Genomic DNA, 21,792 nt, shown 5'->3' with positions numbered 1-21,792 from the left:
CAGTTACTATTTCCATTATCCTATCCTTTTATCCCTGTTCCTTCTTGGCACCAGATATACCATTCTCTGACCACAGTCACACACATAAAAACACAGTTACTATTTCCATTGTCCTATCCTTATATCTCTGTTCCTTCTTGGCACCAGATATAACATTCTCTGACCATAGTCACACACATAAACACAGTTACTATTTCCATTATCCTATCCTTATATCCCTGTTCCTTCTTGGCACCAGATATACCATTCTCTGACTATAGCTACACACACATAAACACAGTTACTATTTCCATTATACTATCCTTATATCCCTGTTCCTTCTTGGCACCAGATATACCATTCTCTGACCATAGACACACACATAAACACAGTTACTATTTCCATTATCCTATCCTTTTATCCCTGTTCCTTCTTGGCACCAGATATACCATTCTCTGACCACAGTCACACACATAAAAACACAGTTACTATTTCCATTGTCCTATCCTTATATCTCTGTTCCTTCTTGGCACCAGATATAACATTCTCTGACCATAGTCACACACATAAACACAGTTACTATTTCCATTATCCTATCCTTATATCCCTGTTCCTTCTTGGCACCAGATATACCATTCTCTGACTATAGCTACACACACATAAACACAGTTACTATTTCCATTATACTATCCTTATATCCCTGTTCCTTCTTGGCACCAGATATACCATTCTCTGACCATAGACACACACATAAACACAGTTACTATTTCCATTATCCTATCCTTTTATCCCTGTTCCTTCTTGGCACCAGATATACCATTCTCTGACCACAGTCACACACATAAACACAGTTACTATTTCCATTATCCTATCCTTATATCCCTGTTCCTTCTTAGCACCAGATATACCATTCTCTGACCATAGTACACACACATAAACACAGTTACTATTTCCATTATCCTATCCTTATATCCCTGTTCCTTCTTGGCACCAGATATACCATTCTCTGACTATAGCTACACACACATAAACACAGTTACTATTTCCATTATACTATCCTTATATCCCTGTTCCTTCTTGGCACCAGATATACCATTCTCTGACCATAGACACACACATAAACACAGTTACTATTTCCATTATCCTATCCTTTTATCCCTGTTCCTTCTTGGCACCAGATATACCATTCTCTGACCACAGTCACACACATAAACACAGTTACTATTTCCATTATCCTATCCTTATATCCCTGTTCCTTCTTAGCACCAGATATACCATTCTCTGACCATAGTACACACACATAAACACAGTTACTATTTCCATTATCCTATCCTTATATCCCTGTTCCTTCTTGGCACCAGATATACCATTCTCTGACCATAGTACACACATAAACACAGTTACTATTTCCATTATCCTATCCTTATATCCCTGTTCCTTCTTGGCACCAGATATAACATTCTCTGACCATAGTCACACACATAAACACAGTTACTATTTCCATTATCCTATCCTTATATCCCTGTTCCTTCTTGGCACCAGATATACCATTCTCTGACTATAGACACACACATAAACACAGTTACTATTTCCATTATCCTATCCTTATATCCCTGTTCCTTCTTGGCACCAGATATACCATTCTCTGACTATAGCTACACACATAAACACAGTTACTATTTCCATTATACTATCCTTATATCCCTGTTCCTTCTTGGCACCAGATATACCATTCTCTGACCATAGACACACACATAAACACAGTTACTATTTCCATTATCCTATCCTTATATCCCTGTTCCTTCTTGGCACCAGATATAACATTCTCTGACCATAGTCACACACATAAACACAGTTACTATTTCCATTATCCTATCCTTATATCCCTGTTCCTTCTTGGCACCAGATATACCATTCTCTGACTATAGCTACACACATAAACACAGTTACTATTTCCATTATCCTATCCTTATATCCCTGTTCCTTCTTGGCACCAGATATACCATTCTTTGACCACAGTCACACACATAAACACAAGCACAATGTCATACAAAAGTCAAGATTAAAAAAAAAACACAATAAATCTATTATATATAGTTGTAAGGTTTTTTGTCTCAAACTTAAGATTTTGATATTTGCTTAACTGAGATAGTTCTCCACTTTATAGTATTCCCTTCTAGCAGCCGCTAGATGTATATAATGTAGTAAGCTTTTTTTGGTTGAAGCCAAATATCTCAGAAATGATTGATTTAATTGGGTTATGCTTTTTAGGGAAGTCTCATTTACCATATATTGTGGTTTACACAAGTCTTAGAGGCTAAGGGTACGGCCGCCGTTTAATAAAACTAAAAAAATGAAATATACAAATTACCCGAAGACCAAATTAATTAAGTTTAAATTTTACATATTTCACTGGTGTCCTGGATAGGAAACAGGTTTTTGTTGAGTTACGTATGACAAGACCTATATTTCTATGACCGGGCCTGTATGACGGTTCAGCACATAACTTTCATTAAATCACAGCTGATCATTTTAGTGGATTTTTTTGAAAATTACTTTTTTACCCAGATTTTCATAGTTTTTCCCCAAAAAATCACAATTTTCTCATAGCTGCAGCTTAGTTAATCTAAATTTATTCAAAGAAAAGTATAATAGATGACAGCTGACTATGTTATTATCCATAACAAGATCTTTCAGAATCAATTAACTAATCTAAGATTTGTAGTCTAGAAGTTGGGTAAAAGTTATTTGAAGTTGTTATTTGATTAATGCCTAAACAGTTAAACAAAACTTAAGTTTGTTATGGTAGTCAACCCCAAAAAATACTCACTTGTTAAGTCCCTCATGCATGCCTCATGAATTGTTATAGCATAGTTCCTGGCTGTAATAAGATGTCCCTCTGTGGTTCCACCAATGAAGTTTAAACTAACATGCTTCAGAATTGGCAATGATTCTGTATAAAGTTTTCATTGTAATATTGACACGCTATCTTGCTAAATATTGGTTCCTTGCTGACTTGATGTCTAAATAGTTCCTGTGTTAATGTTTGTTCCTGCTCATCATCATTGGAAACAGTTAGTTCAGTATTGTGGCTGCTTTTAAAGGTTTTGATGGGTTCTGGTTGCAGTTGAAATGATGGTGGTTGTGTGAAATTCTTGCCAGTGTCAGACACAAACTGCATCAGATTCTTGTTTGCTCTGGCCTTTAAGGTATTCAGGTAAACATTGTGACCTGGAAGAATTGGGACAGGGTGGTTTTAGCTGTTCTGGGTAATGAGTTTGGATCTACTGCAGTTCATGGTAAAATATTGCTGGTAACAAATGCTTCCTGGTTCATGATGTGACAGTAGATGGCTGTTCTCAGAGCAGCTTTTCCAGCAAACAGTAGGCTGTCCCAGCTGGCATTACTAAATATGGAACTTTAGTAGAATATCAGGACTGGCAAATTGCTTTTTATGTATTTACTATGACTTACTTTTCTTTCCCTCTGGTGGAGAGAGATTAAAACATTTTGTTTTTGGGGTTTAGTTTGTTTCTAGGCTCCTTAACAAGATGGTTGATATAGAAAAGATTGTAACATGTAACACCAAAGAACTTAGGATGTCTGACTTATGGTACTGTTTCAACAATGACTACAGTGCCTGCTTCATTCGAAAAGGTGGTAAAGACTACTGTAGATGATTTGGCTGGAGAAATGAATGGGTTCTGACTTTTTAACCAATCATTAAGAACTGCTAAGTAAACTTTTATGTCCTTGACATAAGGATAAATAAGAGGACTTATGCTGTTGGAGTTGTCAGCAGCGGAAATTAGATGTAATTAGAGTGAGGTGTTGGCATTTATGAAATTTACAGTTCGTATAGTATATAGTGTATATTATGCAGTAGAACCTCATTGTTTATAGTGTCAAAAGCCTTTGAAAGATAAATGGCAACTGGCACTGCTCTGATAACTGGTTTCTTATTGTTTAGGCTGTTGTTGATTAAGGTATTAATACTCTGTAAGGCAGTGGTGGTAAACCTGCCTGTGTGAAAGCCATAATGTTGGTCTGCAAGTTTAACAGCATCATTCAGGTAGGGACGAATCATGCAGGCAGGATAAAGAAGTGAGACAGGGCAGTAGATGGAACCCTAATTATCAAGTTTTCCTGGTTTCAGTAATGAAATAATTTTACCAGTCCCCCATATGCTTGGTGTCTAGAAGTGATTTACTTGTCAATACTACAATGAAAACATTGTACAAAATCATTGCTGATTCGGATTTGGAACCTCAGAGGAACCTTGTATCACATCCAGGATCTATGTTTTACCTACAAATCTTAGAATAGTCAATTGAGATTATTGATCTTGTTATAGCTGTCATCTATTATACTGTTTTGCATGAATTTTGAATAACTAAGATGGATATGTGAGAATACTGTGATTTTTTAGGGGGAAAAACTATGAAAATATGGGTAAAAAAGTAATTTTCAAAAAAATCCACAAAAATGATCAGCTGTGATTTGATGAAAGTTATGTGCTGAACCGTCATACAGATCCGGTCATAGAAATATAGGTCTTGTTATACGTAACTCAAAATAAACCTGTTTCCTATCCAGGACACCGGTGATTTGTAATCATTTCATCAGAGGATTATCTCAGATACAATAACAAATTTCATTAGAATTATTTTTACTATATCAATCTGGCAACATATACAAAAACATTGGGCTGTTTATTCCCCCAAGTCTAATTTTAACGTTTTCTTATTTGATGGTCTTCAAATTTGGGGACTTTTATTAAATTTTGACCTCATTGAGTTGAGTGTTTAAACTTTTCAACCACTTACCGGCAATCCCTTCAGATCCCTGACAAAACCGACAAAGTTCATAGTATAAGGCAAGTAGATTGAGTTAACTTTTTTTTTAGATGATTATATCTTGAAAAGTGACAGGTTTAATCATTTCTATTCTCTTGAGAGAATCTTCACAACATTTTCTTTACACAGCAATGAGATAACTTACAGGAAACAAGGACTGTAATATCCAAAGCTGGCAGATCAAAAACAATATCATATAAATGGTTCCAGGACAAACGCAGGAGTCCCAAACGTCGGAGTGGACAAACGCAGGAGTGTTAAAATATTAATTTTATAAAGTATTTCTATACAAATTAGGTTAGGTTAAGATATAAATGAACAAATAAGCCACCCGCGGGGATTAGGCATTTAAAGTTAGGTTAAGTGTCCACTCTGACGTTTGTCCCCACTCCGACGTTTGGGACTCCGGCGTTTGTCGTAGGACCATATAAATCTACTAAGAATTTTCAGGAAATGAAATCAAATTTAATGAAATCAAATACGACAAATAAACAGATGAGTTAGCTCACTTCGAATTGTTTTTAAAATGTGATAAAAAAAGGCTTCAATATTCAATGTTCTTAAAAAGGAAAAAAAAGAATTCTTTCCCAATGTATAAAGATATACAACTTCCATGGTATGACTAAAAGATAAATATTTTGAAAAAAAGATACCTTCACAATAATCTATAGACATACATGAATAATGTATAAACACGGCAGATGGATTTAAGAATCTACATCAAAATCTTTTTAATCTACAACTAAATGAATTGAGAATCTACACAAAAATTTTCACATTTCCATCCTTTTACAGCATATTTGAGTTTGTTATTATACAACTACAATAGTTAGAATTAGTGCCAACATAATGGAAGCAAGACAATGCAAATTATAGTGTAGCAGGTCTACAAAAAAAAGTTTGTTTATCCATTAATTATTTAGGTGTGCATCTTCTAGATTTGTGTGGGGGATATTGTTTTGCACACATTTTAGTAACAAAGCTTCTCTATAAGTGTCTATGTCAGTCTGTCCTTACGTCTGTAATGCTAATTGTCCGATGCTTAATACTACATATGAACATTTGTAAAGAGAAGAAATTTACATGGTGCGCTATAAAAATTACCCTTTCTGTAGATTACAATTAGTGGTTGAAAACTTAACTTAATGCACCAATCAATCAAAATGCAATAATAGTCCCCAAAGTTGTTGGGCCAAAGAATAAGAAAACGTTACAATAAAACTTTGGGGACTATTATTGAATTTTGGTTGGTTGGTTTAATGTACCTTCCCGCATTCATTAAAATATGTATAATATAATTTTTCAGAACAGAATGTTTTAGAATGAACATAATAATGTTTACAGAGAAAGGCTAATATTGTTTCAATTTAAGGTATATAAACATTAAATTTACAAGAATAATAATATTTTTAAATAGCTAGTTATAAGATGATTTTACAAACATAATTTTCACTAGAAAAGAGATTAAACAATTTTATGATGCTTATTAATTAACTTTTATACATCTTTTTTGTCACAACAGATTTTAATCAGGGTTCTAAAGGGATAAGACAATGGATGATTAATTGCTGCATATCCACATTAATGATGAATAAAATTACACCTTCTGTTGATTACAATTAATTTATTTAATAAACTAACAAATCAAAATTCAAAAGTTCCTTAATTTGTCAAGCCTACGAATAAGAAATCGTCATTATAAAACTTTGGGGACTAGTGTAATAAACAGCCCATTGTCCCCTTCCTCTTTAGATTTTAATAGGGTGGCTACTTTTGAACTATAGCTTTAGTAAATAGTATTGCTTACAAAGCTTTTTAAAGGTATTATATTGTCACGTAAAAATTCTGTATTATAATTTACTTTTCTCTTTCTTTCATATTCTACAAATTGTTCTTTTTTCTTCTTCTGATTTTAAGTTATTCAATATATTGACGAAGAAAATTAAATTTACCTTTGTGAATTATTTCTGATTGAAAAATGATTGATAAAATAAATTGAATAATTATATTTTCAAACAAGGATGACAACATCCATAAAAGCAAAGCTCTAGATTCAGAAAAACCTTACAAAGGAACAAACTCATGTAGAGTGTCATAAATTAATAAGCAGTACATTAATTTGTACGTCTGAACAGTTTGTACTTTTATATTTGTTGCAAAATTGCGTAAATACTGTATACTAGTATTGTTAAAACATCGATCTAAGATTTTGGCAGAAATATAAGAACTTCCTAATTTTCATTTAGCACCTGGGTTGCTTTCTACAGTTTACACTCAACTTTGGTGTGACAGTACATTTTTACTTATACTATGCTGTAATTATATGATTTTATAATATTTAGAAATCACTTTTAATTAATTATACCCCAGCAAAATGAATTGCTTTACATGGTTTAAGAAGGAAATCATTGCAAAGATATTAAAGGTATAGATAAGCATACAGGTAGATGATTTGAAAAATATTCCGGACTATTAAAAACCAAAAATACCCCCCTCCCCTCTTTGAGGGAGTTAGCCGTTGAATTAATAAAAATTTATAATTTTACAAAAACAAACTTAGTGGAACTTTTAATCTGAGTTTGGATATTCAACTGGTCAAAATATCAGTTTTGTGTTCTATTTTTGTCATCTTCAACCGCCCCCCCCCCTCCCCTTTGTGAAAATATCCACCCAAATATTGATAAAAAACAAGTTTTCTCAAAATGTCCTATTTTGCTTTTCTTCAATTTAATTGTACAGTTAAAAAATCTTGACATCAAGTGTTTTGCTTAAGTCTAAGTGTATATAAATAATCAAAACTTTGATTTCTTTGGTAAAGAAGACATTTAATTCAATAATCATTGGAACAATTATAAGGAAACAAATATATGTAATGGATGGGCATATGCAAGTTATAGATAGGCTGCATTTCTTATATTTTCCCCTGTTTCTATGTTACACAATTCTTTGATAGAAACGCACTTTGTGCTCTAAGCATAAAATCCTAAAACATATTTTTCCTTACACAATAAGAAAAACAATATTTTGGATTAAAAACCACAGTAAACTGTAATATAATAATAATAGGATTGATTATAAAAGATTTTGTACTTACATAATGTAATAAAAACAAACTTACAAATTTTTTATTGTCTATTGTCTATATTGTCTATAATTTCTTTTGTCTGCCGGTAAATATATTCACTAACCACTGAACCGATTGAGATTTCCATTTTAGAGAAGCTTTGCATAGCCCCCTTGATGGATTTAGGCCCTACAATTTATAAAACGTAAAATCTTGCGTGGTTTTAGGTTATTTTTTGCTACTTTCCCCTTTTACTTTACAGAGCTAGAGTTTAATTTTTTAGACTTCGAGTTGGGCATGATCGAGAATTATATAAAAATTCTGAAATCTCCCCAAAATGCGTCATGCTTTTAAAAATCAAATCACAATGATTATATTCTTTATTTTTAGACTTGGCTAGCGGCTGAACACAGAACCCTTAGCAGAACATACATACATACATTACTCATTATTATTATCATTGGCATCACCAATGCAAACGGCGGCCAATTTTTCGGATGCCTCGTGACATGCCATCAATAATTCTTCTCTCTCATCATTCCTCTTTTCATTTCCCGCGTTTTTTTCCCGCCACAATTTGTTTGCAGCATTTTTTTTCTGACTGAATAGAGGAAAGAAACAATGAATTCAGATTTTGGTGGAAGGAAGGTGAGATATTTATAATCAATTTCATTTATTATAGTCAGGGACATAGGGTTTGTTTTGATGACAAAATATCATTGTTTTTTTTTGCAAATTCCCCTTATAAGGTACAATTTTATATACTAGTGGCTAGGGGCATGTAAAATTTAATCTATGTTAAGATCAACTGTTTACCAGAAAATATTTTCACGCCGCTAGTAGGGGTTATTTTTTTGCGACTTCTCTTGAGAGGTTGTTACTATCCCCAAAATAGCTTTAAACCTACCCAGAACCTATGAGAAGCTGCACTGTAAAGGAGAACCATATCGGTTCGGCGGTTAGCAAGACCCTTTGGCACTTACAGACAGACATCCTGTACTTTATTATAAGATTTATATAATAAAAATAAATTGTATAGGTATTGTTAAGCATAAAATACTATTTTTTTATCAAGTAGAATGATGTCTATCTTTTTGATTGTTTGCGTGTCCGCTAAGATTCTGACCAATCGTTTCAGAGCATGTTATAGGCTATTTGTATCTAGCATGAAAGGGATTACTTTCAGTTTCTTTAGATGTAATTTCTCATGGTAGGGTTAATTTACAGCCCACAAAATAGCTTAAAAACAACCATAAACAGCACTAATACTAAATGTAACACTAACTCAGCTTTTTTACTTTATGATTATTATGATTTCAGGACCCAACGGATCCTTCCCTGGAAAGGTCAGTGCCTAGTATGTCTACTAATGTGCCTTCAACATCCATACACTCAACAATTAATAACTCAGATATTCAAAACACGTGCACAGGATACTAGATATTTTATGTTATTCAAGAAAGGTATACAACAAAGCCTCAACTCTAATAGATCGGGGAGGAATAGATATAGAATTTACCTTGATATATTTACAGGGGAAAATTTATCTTATTTTTAAAGTCATCTTTAGGTTCCAGGAATGATCCTGCAAGACCTGATCCTTCAATTTTTGGCTTAATGACTTTTTGTTGACAATTTTTGTTGACCTTTTGAGTTTTATCAATCAAGCGGTTTTCAAGATCTTTTGGTACACACATACAACAGATAGGATGGATAGATTTTCATTGTATCATACTTGAAAACATGTTTATAAGGATTATAGTTCATTTTCCTGTATGGCTTTGGTACCTATTAATATCCGCTGGTCAAGAACCGGTTCTCAGCCTGTATAGCATCATATTAAAGACATTTTTCACGAATGTTAGCTTTAATCGTTGTCCTCTCGGGGTTTACAAGACGAACTCCAATCTGTCCTACTTTGAGAAAGACGATTCCAGTGACGTCATATACATTTAGGGAAGGTGGGAAGAAAAGAAAAGAGATTTTCTTCCCCTATCCCCTTTTTCTTTCCCGAAACGCATATGACGTACCTGGAATCGTCTTTCTCAAAATAGGACAGATTGGGGTTCGTCTTGTAAACCTTAATGTTATAATTTTTTATATAAATATCTGCGGAAAGCTGTCTATTTTACGATTTTACAATTTTAATTTTCTACAATTTTCAAAGGATCTTTCTGTATATAAATGTTGGAAAATATAAAATATGTATAAAAATATCAGGCTATAAAGAGCCAGGTGCTAGAATATTTCCCGGTGGACAATATCTTGAACAACAGCTTAGTAATACTACCAATACAAGGTAACTAACCAGTAGCCACACTAGAATATTTCCAGGTGGACAATATCTTGAACAACAGCTTAGTAATACTACCAATACAAGGTAACTAACCAGTAGCCACACTAGAATATTTCCAGGTGGACAATATCTTGAACAACAGCTTAGTAATACTACCAATACAAGGTAACTAACCAGTAGCCACACTAGAATATTTCCAGGTGGACAATATCTTGAACAACAGCTTAGTAATACTAACAATACAAGGTAACTAACCAGTAGCCACACTAGAGGCTTCTGGGGGCTCCTCAGGGAAGCGGGTGAGATCAACTCTCCACTTTTGATTTTATTTCTTGAAAATTTGAAAAATAGGATGGAGTCACTTTTTTTCTAAGTGCGATTTTTCTTTTTCATGAAAGGTTGTTAGATCCCTCTCCCAAATTAGTGATAAACCTTCCCAGGACCTATGAGAAGTTAAATTTTAAAGAAGAACCATATCGGTTCAGCGGTAAGTAAGATCATTTGGTACAAGCAACCACACAGACAAAAACAGATCCTGTTACTTTTATATAAGGACTAGCGGCTTCGCCCCTAGCCTCTAGGGGCTTTGCCCCAAGGGGTTTTATTAAACTAATTTTTCGTGTTTTAGATTTAAAAATAGATAAAATTTTTATTTTTTTTGGGGGGGGTATTTTTCATTTTTTTGGGGGGTTAGGGGTGTCCCACCCTCCAAGAAAATAGTTATAAATCTTCCTGGGACCTATAAGAAGCTACCCTGTAAAGGAGAACCCGATCGGTTCAGCGGTTAGCGAGATCCTTCGCTACAAACAAACAGACAGACAGACAAACATCGTTCTACTTTGTATTATAGATAATGTAAACTATAAAACAAAAAACATGGTATAAATACTAATTCTATAAATATTTGATATTATAGGCTGATAAGTCCAGATGAACTGAGCATAATGAGATCTATAGCTGGAGTTGAATCTGCTTTAAGTCATCAGGACAGTCCAAGGTATTGTTTTTTCTTAATCAAAGGACTGTACAATTTATTCTGTAATGCCAATAATTTAAATATTAAAATGATATAAAAAAGTTAAATAGTAGTAGAAAGTAGCTCAGCAATGACGAAATTTGGTAGTGTAGGATTTAATTTCTTTTATAGAAACATGTTAAAAACGTCTTTATTTTTAAGGAATTCTAGTTCTGAGATGGAAGGTTTGAATGTAAGAACGTACAGAAACATGGTGAAACCTCCCGTGCTAAATATTGAAACAGAATATCAACAAGAATGGAACGGACTGCATATTCCCTACAGAGGTAAGTAGGTTCCAGCAGGGCTCGGCAGCCGCGTGTAAGCCTCAGTGAAATCGTCATTTTATAACTTTAAAATTCAGCTGGATGTATAAACAAGTTCCTAATCAGACGATCCATCTTTTATCTTTTCCATTTTTTGCACACAAGTGGCAGCCGAGCCCTGATTCTTAGAACTTGTATGTTAAAAAGTTAGTTGCCAGGGTTTGATTATTTGAAAAAGTGATTTTAATTCGATTGGGAACCCTTTAGGGGCTTCATCCCAACAGGTCAACACCCCCATATGTATTTTGGAGGTTGTTTCAATTGGTGGATGCAAAATCGCTCCCCCAATACACACCCATATCAGGTCTAAAGGAACATAAATATACATTCTATTACTAGAGTATTCTTATATAATAGGAATCTGATAGTAAATAGCCGATAGTAAATAATATATAAAAGAGTAAAGGTGTTAAATAAGATATTTAAAAAAAAGATCAACAAAAAACGGAAGACATTTTTTTTTTAATTAAACCTATCATGATAAAATTTTTTTAACTACTGGTAAGATGTACCCTTTTTAATGTTTTAGAACTGAGATCTCCTGCCTTATCTGTGAATACCGAGTCCACCTACCTGTCCAGCTGCCCCCCTCCAGGATATCCAGGTCCATCATTCGGTCATTAACCCATAGATATGAGACAAGGATACGTAAATATTTCAATTTAATTTAATTTTGATACAATTTCTCCAAAAAAAGATTTCAAAATCGGATCTTAATTTTAAACGCCATAGATATGTGGAAATCAATAAAAAATTAAAAATCTGCTAAAAATCTGCATAAAAGCAATCAGGCTAACGGGAGGCTGCCGAACCCTGCAAAAACCGAATGATAAAAAAACCAGGTCTGGTATCAAACCGCACCGCATCAACGCCAGTTTATTATTCAGATCCTCCACCAGAATATGAATCTCTAAAGGAAAATTACAAGTCACAAAAATCTTGTTGGAAGGGTGAAACTACTCTATAAGTGACTATATCTAAATGTTTTTTTGTCCCTCTACAAATGTACATACAGTAGGAGCAGGAATCTAAAGGAACAAGACAATGGTCGATAAATTGATGTACATCTTAAATGATGATACCCGAATTAACCCTTCTGTAGATTAAAACTAGTGTTTGAAACCGCTGAACACTCAACTTTTTACTTCAATAAAGGTCCCTAAAGTTGTTAAGTCAACGAATAAGTAAACGTTATTTTAAAACTTTTGGAACTAGTATAATATGCAGCCCAATGTCCCCTTTCTTTACTGCAGTATAAAAAAATTTCTCATGTCAAAGGTTTTATGGAATATTCATTTCGTGCTTAAAATAACAAGATTTCAAAAAATCTAACTTAAAATATTCACAGACAGAATGTAGTTTTTCCCATATCCCACTACATGTAAATAGAGCAGCTATTCAGTAATCAATAATGAAAAATACTTTGGATTTTAGTGCTTTACGTATGCAAGGTTTTGCTCAGTTTTTATCAATCATTTGGGATTGCTTTTAATTGTAAGGAATTATGGAGAAATTTAGTAAGATTAATTCTTTTAGATAAATTTTATTACAAAACTAAATCTTTTTGTTTTCACCCACATTAAAAGTGCCTTAATTGTCAATTTGGGGGCTGAGACCAACAGCTAATAAAATATATATATATAATAGCTGTCTATCATGGACGTACGTACTGACATGCGATAGTTATAGAGTGCAGAAACAATATTTCTTTCTTGAAATTTGATATTTAAATTTTGTCTCCAAAAATGATTTATTATTTTTTCTGCGTACCTTTGTTACAATATCACACTGTGCTAGAATAAATATTTAGTCTGAGTATCTTTATTACAATACCACACTGTGCAAGAATAAATATTTAGTCTGAGTATCTTTGTTATAATATCACACTGTGTTAGAATAAATATTTAGTCTGAGTATCTTTGTTACAATATCACACTGTGCTAGAATAAATATTTAGTCTGAGTATCTTTTTTACAATACCACACTGTGCTAGAATAAATATTTAGTCTGAGTATCTTTGTTATAATATCACACTGTGTTAGAATAAATATTTAGTCTGAGTATCTTTGTTACAATATCACACTGTGCTAGAATAAATATTTAGTCTGAGTATCTTTGTTACAATATCACAATATGCTAGAATAAATATTTAGTCTGAGTATCTTTGTCATAATATCACACTGTGCAGGAATAAATATTTAGATTGAGTATCTTCGTTATAATATCACACTGTGCTAGAATAAATATTTAGATTGAGTATCTTTGTTATAATATCACACTGTGCTAGAATAAATATTTAGTCTGTGCTGATATCTAGTATGAAATGATTTCTGAAACAGCTCGCTACAAAAAATGAATTTTGTGATTTGTAATTTTAAAAAAATAAGGATTTGGACATTCCCACAGTTGTATCAGATTCAGAATTTCAACAACAACGAGTTATAGCAATACTGGTTCTACTCTGTATGATTCTATTCAGGAATATAGTCACATATATTCTATGTATCTATTATTATATCTCTCCATCTATCTATCTATCTATCTATCAATGAGTTATAGCAATACTGGTTCTACTCTGTATGATTCTATTCAGAATATCTTTTCATATATTACCATTTATTAATATTTTATTTTTTACTTAATCATTTATCCATTTATTTAACCATCTAACCATTTATCCATCGATCACATTATCAATAACTTCTTTTTTTATCTACCCAATTATACATTATTCTCTTTATACACCTATACATTTCACCATCTACCCATTTATCAATCTATTAAACCATCAATTTATCCATCTATCTTCCCTATTACCTATATATTTATATATTTTTCTATCTACATACATATCTATCTATCATATCGATCTATCCAAATATTTATTCCTACATATATCATAAATTTATCTTTCTACTATATTTTTGGGCTTCCTATCTGCCTCTTTGTTATTTATTATTATTTTTAAAATCTGGTCTTAAATGAACAAGATTTTGTAGACCCAAATGATATTCTAGTATCAATAGCTAATGTAGTAAATATAAGATAGCCTTGTTTATTATCTAATATTTATAATACATACATAATACACCATAATATACACAGATTTTTAACTTTAGAATAATATACAAGGGTTAAAATTAGGTTATTGCATAAATCTTCTAATACTTTGTTTCTATGATAATGAAATATGTTAATAGTATAGTATTTTCTTAAATGGTTTAAACCCATTCCAAGACTTAAATCTAAAAATTAAATAGCCTAAAACCATGAAGTGACCTATGTTAAGCTTATCTAAAATAGAGAACCCAATTGTTTCAGTAGTTATTGAGATCTTAAGCTTCAGACAAAAAAAACTTTTTTGTTTATACCATAGATAACGTAAATGTTTTATATCTTTATGTTATGAATGATTTAACAATGCCGAATAATCAAATACAGTTATTGTACCTTACCATTTTTCTAATTGGTTTATTCCATGACAAACCAAAATACCCCTGTAAATTCTATTCCTACCTATTCTAAGATAGGCAATAATGTTTATTATGTTTAGCACAGCAAGTTATAGGCTTCTGTGAAATTATGGCTCTGCTCATACAAAGTAACTAAAGATTTTACACCAGTTTTCAGAAGTTAGGTGACTAAAACTTGCACACTCCTTCTACTATCTTTAAAAAAATTATTTTTTAGGTTAGTTAAGAACAGGAATAGTTATTTATCACATCGTATTATAAACAACTATCGTGGATATAAAATTGCACGGGCTAAAAAACTGGCTTTTATCTTATTATTGCACAGTTTTATATTCGTAGAAAACTGGATATAAAAAGTTGCTATACATAATTTTTCAGTATGTATAAAAACTGGTTCGAATCAACTGGATATTGATCATTTTCGAAGAAGTATTGGAATATATACTCCTTTTCCTGGGTGATAATTAATAAGATTTATTAGAGCCTGAAAGCTTTGTTGCCCATAGTACTACGGCTCTACGTCAAAATAAAGACTTAAATGAAGCAGCTTATAGTGCCTAAAAAATGGTTACGTAATTCAATACAAATGACCAATGTTGTATATGTTGTATGACGTCATTTTGTATTAGGTACTATTAGCTGTTTCGAGTTACATGATTTATTGTATCATCATAATAGACTAAACCCCATTAAATCGTAAAAATATTTCAAAAGCTAATTATAAAGATTTGCAGAATGCAAAGAACACCATTGTTGTGTATTGGTGTTAGTTTCAGGATGGCTTGGGTGCGAATACAATAAAACCAAACAAATATTCAAGTAGTTTATTTAGAATTGTAATATCTTACTTTTACTGAATATGTCGCAAAAGTCCTTTCATCCAATTTTAATTAACCAAGGACATATTATCTAGAAAAACACCCTCTAAATCAGCCATTAGGAGAACTATGGAGGTTCATTCCAGACATGTCATTGGTTGAAATTGTGTACAGATTTTGGTGTGTAAGAGCATTTTTTTCCATTAATAGTCGCTTTTATTGGGTAAATTATATCGTGTAAAAATTTATTTCCTATCCTAGTGTGAAGCTCATGACAAAACCTATAATAAGTTGAATTACTTAGGATAAAGTTAGCTTTCTATAAGTTATATCCTAGAAAAATTTCGTTACTTAATTGAATGAGATAAGAAATAATTTTCACAATACCCAAAAATTCCGGATTAAAAAATATATTTGACCTTTTTATTTTGCTGTTTTATGTTTCAAGCACTGGCTTACCCTTCTGCAATAAATATTAACACCGTTCAATGGTCAATGCACGACGGAAAAGAATCAACCAACAAAAGTTGCAAAAAAATCAATTTGAATTTGAATTTTCGTTTATTTTTTGCTTACAAAAAATGTCATCTTACTAACTACTGAAAAATATTGGTTATACTTAACAGGGAAGCTTAAATTAATGTAAACAGGCCCTTAAAAAGTTGCATACTTAAAAATTTAAAAAAATTTTTTTTATTATTTTGAACGAAATGGCTTTTCTTATAAATCCGAAATTGCCTATTTGTTTGTAAAAAAGATTATAATCTGAATAGGAAATGTAATTTTTTGACAGTCGCCCTTTTTACCATTCCAATATTTTATGAGTTTACAACTAGGCCTCCAGGTTTTAAAACATTGCAATACTTTTTCATCCATTTCTTTCTTGCAATTTTTATACTATTCGTTTGCATATTTTTTAACTTTAAAATTTGATTATGATGTTTTAATGATCTAAGTTGCACAAACTATTACTCATCTAGTCAACTAGTCAAGGATTTCATACAAAAGTTAATCCTTATAATAAAGTAACAGGATGTTTGTGTGTCTGTGTGTTTGTACCGAAGGATCTCGCTAACCACTGAACTGACCGAGTTCTCCTTAACAGGGTATATTCCCATATGTCCCGGGAAGGTTTATAATTATTTTGGGGGAGGGTACCACTACCCTCCCTAGAGAAATTAAATTTTTTTTTAATTTATCGATTTTAGAAAGAGAGTTCAACGAAAAATAAACGTTAAATAGCTATATTTTGAATATAAATAAAAACAATTAAAGTGCCACTAGAGGCCTCTAGGGGCGTAGCCGCTAGTTATCCATAAAATATAGAATATGTTAATATGGCATTATATTGCACACTCCTCCCTGGAGCATTAAGTTGAAAACAATGAAAGAACCTGAGATGGGAAATGCAAAAGTAGATATTTTTAAGTTCTTAACAAGTTGTCTTTAGGAAATATTTAAAAGAAATATCATAAAATTTTTTCCTATAAATACAATTCGATTAAACGCTTTGATAATATCAGAAAAAATCAACAAAATTACAAAATATTTAAATTAATCAAAAAGTTTTGTACTTTTAATGACATGATTGTTTGGTTATTTACTTATTATGGGTTAAGACTCAAATCTTTTATTATGCGTCACCTTTCTTATTTTGAAAAGGATGTATGCTTTCACCTAAACCTAAAAAAAAAACTGTTTCAACAAAGGTTCTATCACTCTTTTCAAACTCGTGTTCCAGAGAAAAGTGTTCTGTATATAAGACACGGTAAAGGTGCATATTTATAAATACAGACCTTGAAGTGTATCAAGCTATCCTATACTAAACACTACTTTAATTGAAACAGATACAAAAACCAATATGCAACAAGACAAGACTGAAACTTTTTAAATTTGTAAAGATAAAATGAAAAGCATTTACCTTAAATCATTATTAGAATAAGCAAGAAATATTCAATATAATATTATATCATTTTTACTGAAAAATTACTTTTCTTATAATATCGATGTGATAAAATTGAATCTATCTATATATTTATTTGTTCGTAATCTTTTTTTCTGCTTATCAATCTATCTATTTTTTCATAATATATATGTATTTGTCTATCTATCTATATGTTCATAATCTATCTATTTCTCTATCTATCTACCTCTCTATTTCTTTTTCCATAATCTATCTATCTGTCTATCCATCTATCTATTTTTTTTCATAATATATATGTATCTGCCTATCTATCTATATGTTCATAATCTATCTATTTCTCTATCTATCAACCTCTCTATTTCTTTTTCCATAATCTATCTATCTGTCTATCCATCTATCTATTTTTTTCATAATATATATGTATCTGTCTATCTATCTATATGTTCATTATCTATCTACCTTTCTATTTAAAATATATGTAACTGTGTATGTTTATAGTATATCAGCTGGACTAGCATGGAAGCATATGGAAATAATTCTCAGGTATTTATATAGTATATCAGCTGGACTAGCATGGAAGCATATGGAAATAATTCTCAGGTATTTATATAGTATATCAGCTGGACTAGCATGGAAGCATATGGAAATAATTCTCAGGTATTTATATAGCATATCAGCTGGACTAGCATGGAAGCATATGGAAATAAATCTCAGGTATTTATATAGCATATCAGCTGGACTAGCATGGAAGCATATGGAAATAATTCTCAGGTATTTATATAGCATATCAGCTGGACTAGCATGGAAGCATATGGAAATAATACTCAGGTATTTATATAGTATATCAGCTGGACTAGCATGGAAGCATATGGAAATAAATCTCAGGTATGTATATAGTTGGGTGGAATGGGGAGGCCCCCAACCTTGGATGTCCTTTGAAGAAACATAAAAAATTTTTTTAGGTTAATTAACATAATTATAACATATTTTATAAAAATACCTTATTATGCAATGGTTTTTTAAGTATAATTCATAAAAGTTCCTTTAGAATTTTATTCTTGTTGGGCTTGTTTTATTACTATAACCATATGAAAAAAACTCTTTATATAAGTATAAGTTAATTTTGTCATGATAAATAGACTTAAATGCCTAGATTTTCAAGCAAAACTCATCCATGAAAGTTGTCCTTTGAACTTTATTCTATTTTGGGTGATTTTATTACCATATCCATATTCATGGAAAATACCTTTTTCTAAAAGATTAATTTTGTCCGTCCAGGTAGAGGAAATGGATTTAAATGGCGGGAGGAAATGAAAAGATAGGATTTAGGAAGCTGAAACTTAATAGAAATAGGTGTCCCACAAATGTATCACATTATGGTGATTTCCCACATTGGTAATGTCAAACACTGATGTCACCTCCTCTCACTTATAAATTCAAAATTAGGAGGAGGAATAGTTTTTCACTGTAACTAACTCCTGCAGGGATCGACTCCTACACCTGCATGGCTACCCCCTCCCCCCCTCGTATTTTCGTTCATTTTAAAGCAATTCACTAAAGGGGAAAACGCCATAAAAAACTTCTGTTGGCTGTTGTATTATAGAATCAGAAATAAAACATATTTTACAACAAACTGTCGTTGATCTTATGTCAGTCATTGACACCTATAAATAAACTGCCATTTAGTCGAGTTATAAACCATTGAAAGTGTAAGGACATATATCAATATAATTAATTTTGTTGTTTACTATGCACACCATAAGACTTTTTTCAGTCAATATTTCTTGATAAAGTTTCTTTTAACAAAAATCTTAAAATTTCAAAATATTAAATAATTTTTTTTTCAAGACAATATATGATAGAATCTCTTGACTTGTAAAAAGGCAAAACTTATATTATTCAAGAATATATGAAAAGAATAGGGTAATTATAGGATTCTCTGCTTCGGATTAGTAGGCTTTCTATGTTTTTTTTTCGTTTTCCACGATTCCATATACTTTCTTGTAAATAGTAAATTGTCTATTAATAAAAAAAGAAGGGTGTATTTTTGTCTGACTGCTAGAACTTTGGCGTGTTTTAATACCTTATTACAAGCTTATTAAAGTTTTTCCGTTAAGATTTAAAAAAAATATTTCTGGAAATTAAAAATGAATGTAGAATATACGTGGATATCATGACAGTAACAAAAATGCAGCTCATACCAATAACGAAATTAATTCGGAAGAAAATCACGAAACCTATACGTGTTTTTCAGCTGTCGTTGGGGGGCAACACATCGTAAAATTGACGACCTCTCCATTTGCCCCCCAAATATTATTTTAGATTTATTTTGCTTGTTGGTTATATCTTATTCCTGACAAAAATGTCGTCAATCTAGCTTGCTGACATGTTGCTTGTTTATTGGTCAATTCGTTCATTCAGTAGGAGTGGTGGGGATGGGGTAAAGGGGTAAATCTGAACCGCTGCAGGTAAAACTTTACCAGAGAACATAAAATCTGGTGTAAGATCCAAGTAATAATATATCCATTAAACTAATGTTTTCATCATATTTCAGAAAGAAGTCAGAAACTGGCGGAGACTTTACAGAGGAGATACTAAAGGAGGGAATTAGTGATAGTGAACAATATATTTATGATTCTTCAGAACAGTATCAATATACTACAGATTCTTTACATTAGATTGTATAAATATATGGATTGTGTCTAACAGTAGCTCAGTAATAACTAGAAATATCAATATACTACAGATTCTTTACATTTGAATTTTCCAAATTTTTCAATTGACTGTCGAACGGTTGTAAATGCTTATAACAATAATAGAGAAGCTACGTTAAAGCATACATTAAAGCAAAGATATCTCCTAGATAATAATCCAAATCATATACAATTTCTAGGCGAGCCTTGGAGTTAGGGTTTCCTTAGCTATACATAGTTAAAAAAGAATATTTAAGAAAAGCCTTAGAATTTTTATACGACTTGGCCCAATATATATGTATACTAGGGGCTTTGCTACTTTGTATTATAGATATACAAAATATGTAATCTTATAAAATTCTTTTAAAAATGACTGAATTAGAAGTCCTTTTAAAGATAATGTACTAACTAAATAATAAAACAGTGCCTATTTAATTGCAGGGTTCGCAATATTCATTAAAATATACAAGACCTTACCCCCTAAAAATCAGTAAAAAATCATTCCATTATATAATAAGCTGGTTGTTTACGGCTGTAGAGACCTGCCTATTTACAAATTGTTTTAAAATCATTTGTATAAGAAATATTTCCATATAGTGGAGGGGGGGGGGGGGGCGTCCAAGCTTTTTTAAGGGGGTTGAAATTAGGGGTTTTAAAAGTTTGAGGGTTGAATTCTAACGTCTTATAGAAATTTTTGAGGGAGGTAAAATGAGGGGTTTCAAAGATTGAGAGGGTAAAAACATTCCCTTACCCCCCCCCCCCCCCAATGGACTGTCATTAGGGGGGAGGGTTATATATTGAGATAGGTAAGAAAGCACATTTAAACATAATCTCATTTTTTGTTGCAAAAATCAATGCTTTACAAATATTGTCTTTAAACCTTCTTTTTAAATAAAATACCATGCTAAAATATTTTTGTATAATGTAAAAACTATTTAAAATACCGGTGGTGCTTAATAAGTAATATAAATTATTAATAAATATTAAATGAGTTCTTTTTTATAATTTTTTGTGTTAGCAGGGCTTCTCTATAATACGACTAGAATTGTACGTGTGTTCTTTTTTATTCAATGTTGTAACTACAGGCTGTTTTGCGAGTTTTTGCCTTTGCTTTAAGTTATTTCAAACCTACCTAAAGGTAGATTATTTTATTATTTTTAAAAAAAAATCTATATATAAGAATGTCCCTTTAAAACATTGTTTCGTTCCCAGCTTCGATAGAAAATGTATTTAAATGCAGTTAGATGATCACCCATCCAGTTTACTAAGATATATTATTTGTAATGAAAGAATGATAACATCCAGAATGAGCTAAGAATTGTACAAAATAAATTATATAACAAAGTAA

General features: G+C 31.7%; 1 protein-coding gene and 1 long non-coding RNA gene across 2 annotated transcripts; both read left to right on the top strand.

Annotated features, from left to right (window-relative positions):
- The first annotated feature begins 6,139 nt into the window (after positions 1-6,139).
- Positions 6,140-9,348, top strand: LOC145329269 (uncharacterized). Its single transcript, XR_013882834.1, has 3 exons — positions 6,140-6,207; positions 8,290-8,547; positions 9,220-9,348. It is a non-coding gene; the product is annotated as an uncharacterized LOC145329269 (long non-coding RNA).
- Positions 9,347-21,391, top strand: LOC145330754 (uncharacterized). Its single transcript, XM_080175420.1, has 9 exons — positions 9,347-9,362; positions 10,120-10,198; positions 11,112-11,192; positions 11,373-11,497; positions 12,066-12,140; positions 12,379-12,454; positions 13,926-14,015; positions 18,364-18,408; positions 20,306-21,391. The coding sequence occupies exons 1-9, from the start codon at positions 9,347-9,349 to the stop codon at positions 20,427-20,429; spliced, it is 711 nt and encodes a 236-aa protein (XP_080031546.1). The 3' UTR covers positions 20,430-21,391.
- Positions 21,392-21,792: the final 401 nt, after the last annotated feature.

This window comes from Acartia tonsa, chromosome 10, assembly GCF_053477335.1.
Source record: "Acartia tonsa isolate MP-2025a chromosome 10, ASM5347733v1, whole genome shotgun sequence".
In the NCBI taxonomy this organism is placed as follows: domain Eukaryota; kingdom Metazoa; phylum Arthropoda; class Copepoda; order Calanoida; family Acartiidae; genus Acartia; species Acartia tonsa.
The sequence above is the reverse complement of the archived record's forward strand: the minus strand, read 5'-3'. Positions and strand labels throughout refer to the sequence as shown.

Bases quoted from the DNA above. Each gene is read 5' to 3' on its own strand.
- LOC145330754 (XM_080175420.1), top strand. The intron at 12,455-13,925 runs AAATTACAAGTC...AAAAAATAAGGA, and splicing joins GAATATGAATCTCTAAAGGA to TTTGGACATTCCCACAGTTG. The intron at 14,016-18,363 runs GAATATAGTCAC...GTATTTATATAG, and splicing joins CTCTGTATGATTCTATTCAG to TATATCAGCTGGACTAGCAT.